At 44.6% G+C, this 7535-nt stretch overlaps 1 protein-coding gene across 3 annotated transcripts in view; it reads right to left on the reverse strand.

Annotated features, from left to right (window-relative positions):
* The window catches only part of GNPTAB (N-acetylglucosamine-1-phosphate transferase subunits alpha and beta), a 74895-nt gene extending 69444 nt beyond the window's left edge, over nucleotides 1–5451 (reverse strand). For 2 of the 3 annotated variants that reach the window (XR_007129422.1, XM_047741281.1), the window contains exon 1: nucleotides 5117–5451. Coding sequence is in view for 1 of the 3 variants with exons in the window: in XM_047741281.1 (XP_047597237.1) it covers nucleotides 5117–5233 (117 nt within the window). In the remaining 2 variants the exon portion in view is untranslated. The remainder of the gene's footprint in view (nucleotides 1–5116) is intronic. The other variant, XM_047741283.1, reaches the window with a different exon arrangement.
* Nucleotides 5452–7535: the final 2084 nt, after the last annotated feature.

Consider the following 7535-nt stretch of genomic DNA (forward strand, 5'->3'; position numbering starts at 1 on the left):
AGAAATCTAAACTTTTTTTTGGAAATGAGCTTAAAGGGATGTTTATTAAGATCACACCAATTAACTCATGCATTCACCCATCCATATCAAGTATTTATCTGGCACCAACTGGGTACCAAGCACTTCCTAGGTGCTAAGAATGCAGGAGAGACTAAGACTAGGTCCCTGCTTTGATCAGTTAGCGGGGCTGTGTATCTTTCCCAAACCCCGCAAAAGAAAGAGACCATTTAAAGATTTTTATTTATTTATTTATTTATTTGACAGAGAGAGATCACAAGTAGACAGAGAGGCAGGCAGAGAGAGAGAGGGAAGCAGGCTTCTTGCTGAGCAGAGAGCCCGATGCGGGACTCGATCCCAGGACCCTGAGATCATGACCTGAGCCGAAGGCAGCGGCTTAACCCACTGAGCCACCCAGGCACCCCAGAAAGAGACCATTTAAAAAGGCTCTGTATGGCCACCGGCATTTTCTCTCTAGTCCAAACAACATTACATTATAGTTCATGCTTTCTCATATGAAACAATAAATGTATATTCACAGAACATTAAAGCTAAAATGGGGGTCTTAGAAATCTCGACTTTTTAAAACATTATTTTTAATAAAGCTTTCCTCACTCCAAAAGAAATCTACATGAGATAACAGATAAGACTGGCTGCCCCACAAACCAGAAGGCAGCTGGGAATACTAACATAGCATGGAAAGCACTGAAGGTCACAGTTTACGTTGGAACTAGAATCAAGCCAGAGGCTGTCTCACAATTCTCAGACCAGGTCCCTTGGACTCTACCTATTTGTTGCCTTTGACAAAGAACACACTCAAAACATATCTGTTTAATGAAAGAACTAATCAAATACAAACATAGTAACTAATTTCCTTCTTCCAATTGATGAGAAACTGGTCACAAAGGCTGAGCATGATTTTGACTGGATCCAGTTTTCAACTCTCCTCTTCACTGAACAAAAACATCTCATTAATCCAAAATGGCAGAAGGCAGGCAACCAAAAGGGAGCAAGGAGTCCAGGGACAAGTTACCACCCAGTGTGGGTATATTCTTCCTAAATCTGTTTCCTCATGGAAGTTAACTTTGGCGTACTTGTTTCCATACTTGCCGATACACACATACACACCCAGCAGTGATTTACAATTTTCTATTCGCAATCCTGAAATCCAGAAAGTTCTCAACACTGAAGACCTTTTTGTATCTTATTTGGCAACAAAACCTGACCACCTGAACTCATTTGGTGCCAAAACTTGGCCTACAACTGATTGGAAACTATTTATAGTCTTCCTTTTTTTTTTTTTTTTTAAAGATTTTATTTATTTATTTGACAGATCACAAGTAGGCAGAGAGGCAGGCAGAGAGAGAGAGGAGGAAGCAGGCTCCCCACTGAGCAGAGAGCCCAATGTGGGGCTCGATCCCAGGACCCTGGCATCATGACCTGAACCGAAGGCAGAGGCTTTAACCCACTGAGCCACCCAGGCATTCCTAGTCTTCATTTCCTAAATGAGTGAGAATACTCCTATGTTTCACTGTAATAGATACTCACGTTTGATGATAAGGTTAATTCAGTAGAATTTTCAGAGAAGGGATTGTGGATTTCTTTACAAATGGTTCAACTAAATAATGATGGCCCTTAAGTAATAAAATTTTACTTCAAAAACACACATTTTAAAGTTTATATAATATCAACCAATCTTTTAAAAAAAGGGAAGGGGACGCCTGGGTGGCTCAGTGGGTTAAGCCTCTGCCTTTGGCTCAGGTCATGATCCCAGGGTTCTGGGATCCAGTCCCCCATCAGGCTCTCTGCTCAGTGGGGAGCCTGCTTCCCACTCTCTCTCTGCCTGCCTCTCTGCCTACTTGTGATCTCTCTCTGTCAAATAAATAAGTGAAATCTTAAAAAAAAAAAAAAAATCAACCAACAGAGGATAAATATTTAAAAGCTGAAGTTTCAGAGCTAAAATTGATTTTAGGAGCATAGTAATCTAGTGCTCTCATTTGCAGGTGTGGGAACTGAGGCTCCCAGAGGTCACAGGATTTGTCCAATCAACTAGTTTACATTAGATAAGCTCCTATCTCCTACCCTCACCCCAAGGCGGTATACTTCAGTAGCTATTAGTACCCACCCTGAGGGCTCTCCCTGTGGGTTTGGAAGGAGCTCTGCTTTTGTTTGACCAGAGTTCCGAAAAAGAGCTCTCCAGAAACTGCCCCAGCAGCTTAAAGGGAAATTTTAAAAAATGCTATGTGTTAATACTTCTCTCCCTCAGTTTTTTCTTCCTCAAAATTTGGATGAGTATACAAAGGGCTTATCAAAAGGTAGCAGCCAATACCACTTATACTGAAAGGGGGGAAATAGTAAGGAATTCACAGTTAACAAGGCCCTTCTTAGTCCTTTCTTTCATCCACTGCAGTTAGTGAAGTTATTAACAAGTTGGTAACATTAACTGTATGGTGGGAGTATTCTACTTCAAGGGTTTATTTCAAAATACGGACAAGGGCATAAAATAGTTGATGATAATACAGCAGCAGCACCTACTACCATTTAATGAAAGTCTGTTATACGTGCCAAGAACCTTGAATGGTGCCTTGCAAAAGACGTCTTATTTAATCGTATCTCAGTTTCAAAGATAAGGAAGCTGGGGTTCAAAAGGTTAAGTATCTTTTCCAAGATCATACAAAAGACAGCCCAGACTGTGTAAGAAACCATGAAGATGTATGCTTACAGCTCTGGAACCATACAGTGCCTTGGTTGAAAGCCCCCCTCTGCTAGTAACTGGCTGGATTAATCTGTGCAAGTGCTTTAATTTCATCACCTATAAAATGGGTATAATAATAGTACCCACCTCATAGGGGTGCTGTTGTGAAGATTCAATGAGTTAATATATGTAATGCAGTTAAGAGAGTGCCTAGTATCTGGTAAGCCCTATATATTAGCTGTTATTACTAATACTGGCACCAGCATCAAACCCTGATCTGCCCAATCCCACGGCTCCTTTTGTTCATTGTGCTGCAGAAATTGTACTACGGCAGGTGCCTGGCCGCCTCAGTCCGTAGATTGCAAAACTCTCAGACCTCCAGGTCATCAGTTCAAGCCCCACTTTGGGTGAGGAACCTACTTAAAAAGAAAAAAGAAAGAAAGAAATTCTACTACAGGCAACATATGAGCGGCACTGAGCCACCTGTCTCCACCTCCCAATTCACGTGTTGACATTCTTCACCTATTATTTCTTTTGTATGTTCCAAACTTTAATATTTGTGGCCCATTTCAAAGCTGACAGATGTCTTTCTTTTGGTAAATAACCAGACATGGAATATATAAAATGAAAAATTCTAGCAACTGATTGCCTTTAAGTCACCTTCACACTGCAGAGATATTAGTAAACAGCTAACTTAAAATTACTCTGGGACAAAACAAATCTTCCACCAAGAATAAGACACTTAACTGTGCATAGATACATTCACTGTATTAAACTGCAGTATATGAAACAAAGAAGAGCTGTGGTATAATACTAGGGACATATTCCACATTTACATGTCTGGGGCATTTTCTCACTCTGACTTGTAAGACTTATTTTCATTTGCCCCTAGAACGAGAACTATAGAAGTGTGCACTTGGAAAGCATGCCACACAATTAATTCATTCACTCATTAAACAAATATTTAGACTGCCTATGGAGGAGTACCTGGAACAGTGCTTGCGTCAGGATTACAGTAGTTAAAGAACACCCTCTCCTATGAAGTTTATAATGCAGCACGGGTACAGACTAAGCAAATGTATAGTGTGGCATTCTGTTCTCTTAATTTTAAAACCTTCTGCAACCTCCTACCAAAAAAAAAAAAAAAAAAAAAAAAAAAGGAAATATTAAAACAAGGAAATAGACGTCTAACAATTTCAAAATACAACTTTTCTCCAAGTTGTTACTTATTTCAAATGTGTTCTCTAAAATCAGATACATGTACTCTTTCAGTTCTGACCTACCCAGCCTCTGTAAACTCGTTTATGATAAACACCACATAAGACGTCAATAATATAATAACTACCCAACCTAAAACAAAGGGTTATTTCATTCAAGAAAATGTTTAGTCTATTACCCAGCGAGGCATAAAAATCTATTAAACCTGGGTGTCTCCACCTCCCCAAACCTGTTGTGTGGACCCTCTAAAGAGTTTAGAGAGTCTAACCAAACTACTTTATTGCACATTAAGAGCAGATCAAGAGGGGCCGGCCTTGTGTGATCCAGAGTCTAAATTATTAGCAAAACCCATGACCGAAGGGCTTGTACTAGGGCCCAAGAGGCTGGGTGCTGGAGTCCAAGACAAGGCTTCCTAGTCAGAGGAAGGGGCCCTAGCCTCAGCTGATCTCGAGATAGGGAAGAATGTCTGCAGCTGCCAACACATCTCTCACATCCCTGTGTACACATCTACCAGGAGAGCCTCTACAGGATAACTGGTGTTGTTCCCAATAACAGAGCAGAAGTGGAAAAAAAAAAATCCCTTTTACAACTAAGTATTTAAATTTGGAGCCAGTACCCTGTCCTCACTTCAAATTCACGTACAAAATAACATACACCCCTTGGAGAAAGTTTTGAATTCCGGAAAGAAACCAGATTATGAAGACAAAGTGCCTTTGTCAAAAAGCGAGAAGATCAGGAGGGTGACAACAGAGACGAAAAAAAAAAAAAACCTGTAAGAGGGGAAAGAAATGAGAATTTTGGAGAATTTAGGAATGGGAAAAGACACCGACTCTGGGTTCTGGGAGGCGGCTTCGTGGAGGAGGACAGGCCTGAGGGAGAAAACCAAACGACTTGGGGAGCCGGAAGAAAACACCTGGAGGCAAAGGGAACTGGCTGAACGAGCGCCTATCCCTCAAACCGTCGGGAGGACGAGATCTGGATCCCAGATGTGAAACCAGAGCTCGGGGGGATCTGAGTTCTAGGAGCCTCCGGGGGGGGGGGGGGGGAATGCAGGCTCTGGGACTTGTCCCCGGCAGCTGCAGCGAGGATGAGGCAAGCACGCCTGGGCTCGCAGCGCCGCGGGGCTCTAATGGGCAGGGGCTCGGGGCGCCGCGGAATCGTACTGGTCCAGGGCGTCCCGGCCGGGGCACCCGCACCGCTACTCACCTCTCCGAACTGGAAGGCAGAGACGATGGTGACCACGACGCCCACGAAACAGACGTAGAGCCCATACCTGTGGGATAGACAGGTATAGGTCTGTCTCTGTAAGAGCTTAAGCAGCATCAGGCCTCCGCCGCGCCGCGCCACGCCACGCCCCGAGCAGCCACAGCCGCCGCGCCTCAGCGAGCCGCCATTCAGCGGCCCCTGACCGGCCGCCGCACTCAGGTCACAAGAGGCGGCCGCCAAGCATTGCTGCTCCGAGGATCGACGCCCGCTCGGCTCCGCGCCGCGGCCGCCGCTTCCGGGAGCCGGGAGCCCACGCCCTCGGCGCGGCGGAGGCGGACCCGCGGCCCGCGAGGTGGCGGGCGCCGCCCCGGTTGGGCCCTGTGAGAGTCGGCGGCGACGGTGGCAGCGGGGCAGCCAGCGCCACCTGGCGGGCGGAGGGGAGGAGGAGCGGAGGGCAGGCGCGTGCCCTTCCCATCCGCGCGTGCGCAGCGGCCTCTCGCTTCGGCCGGGATCTGCCCAGTGAGTTGGGGGCGCACTGGGAGCGCACCGGGAGCGCTCCCGACCTTGGAAGGTCGCTGTGCCAGTGAGTACTTGTGTGCACAAAACTGTTTATGCATTTACAGTAAATGAAAAATTGTGGTAAATCATTTTTTTCATTGCCAAGAGGGGATGTACTAGGAGGCTCTTTTACCCTCTGTCTCTTTAACTATGTTGTTTGAAAGAGGAAACGTTTAGGCTAAAAGTACCCAAACCCAAATTCAATTCATTCCTGTAGTCATTGAATGTGTGGTGAGTGTCCAGTGCCTGGCAAGTGCTTGGTGTTGGGTATTAAAAAATGAACTAGACCTGGCAGCTGTTGCCAGAGAGTCTGGCTGGCACAAAACACTAAGTACAAACAAAGTTAAGACCGAAATAGTGCCAAGTATAGGAGGGGAACCAAGGCGGAGGTAGTCAATTCTACTTTGGCACCAGGTGATTTCCTGAAGGGCCTCCTCTCGGTTCCTCTTATTTGGGAGACATTTTCATTTTCTCCCAATAGACTCTAGTTCCTATGATTTTTGCCTTGATCTAGTCACCCTGGAAAACAGTACACATAGCCTATCTCGCCATCATTTATAGCATCTTTAGAATTATCTTCAGAAGCAGCTTAAGGAAATACTCAAAATATGCCCTTAATTAGATGGCCAGATGAAATGAACAGATCAATCCAAGGTAAGGCATTTACACTTTTTAGTCAATTCTTTTAATCCTTCTTTAGGAAAAGTTGATTACATGCTCTGCATACATGACACATTATGGCAGTAGTGTGAAACACAGTTCTGAGGGCTTTTCAAGCACGGTAACAGATATAAAACCATCTAGCATTCAACAGGACTCTATTGCAGTGTTTGTTTCCACAATAATGATGGCCAGCATTTACTTAGAATCTACTGTAGGCAGGGTTCCTCTATTCCTCAAAACAACCTTATGAGGGACATACTGTAATATCCCCATTCTACAGATGAAGAAATTGAAGTTAAATAACTGTCTAACATCACTTAACCAGTATGTGACAGAATTGAGATTTGAACAGTATAACTTGGCTCCAAAACACAGCTGAGGGTAAGGGGAAGTGAGTTGTCCTGTAAGTGCAAGGTCAAGAAAGATTCTTTGTTTAAGATTTTGATATTTTGGGGACGCCTGGGTGGCTCAGTTGGTTAAGCAGCTACCTTCGGTTCAGGTCATGATCCCAGCGTCCTGGGATCGAGTCCCACATCGGGCTCCTTGCTTGGCAGCGAGCCTGCTTCTCCCTCTGCCTCTGCCTGCCACTCTGTCTGCCTGTGCTCACTCTCGCTTCTCTCTCTATGACAAATAAATAAATAAAATCTTTAAAAAAAAAAAAAAAGATTTTGATATTTTGTTCTTGGTGGATATTTTGTATTAATTTTGAGCTTTTTTAAAAATAGCATTAAAGGGGTGCCTGGGTGGCTCAGTGGGTTAAGCCTCTGCCTTCAGCTCAAGTTATGATCTCAGGGTCCTGGGATCGAGCCCCCCATTGGGCTCCCTGCTCAGTGGGGAGCCTGCTTCCTCCTCTCTCTGCCTGCCTCTCTGTGTACTTATGATCTCTCTCTGTCTGTCAAATAAATAAATAAAGTCTTAAAAAAAAATAGCATTAAAATGGGACGCCTGGGTGGCTCAGTTGGTTAAGCGGCTGCCTTAGGATCAGGTCATGATCCCAGAGTCCTGGGATCGAGTCCCACATCGGGCTACTTGCTTGGCGGGGAGCTTGCTTCTCCCTCTGCCTCTGCCTGCCACTCTGTCTGCCTGTGCTTGCTCTCACACTCTCTCTCTCTCTGACAAATAAATAAATAAAATCTTTTTAAAAAGCATTAAAATGTGATTCATCTTGTTTAGTGAGTTTTGGACTTTCCCTTAAATT

The sequence above is a fragment of the Lutra lutra genome, chromosome 8, assembly GCF_902655055.1.
Source record: "Lutra lutra chromosome 8, mLutLut1.2, whole genome shotgun sequence".
Taxonomy (NCBI): domain Eukaryota; kingdom Metazoa; phylum Chordata; class Mammalia; order Carnivora; family Mustelidae; genus Lutra; species Lutra lutra.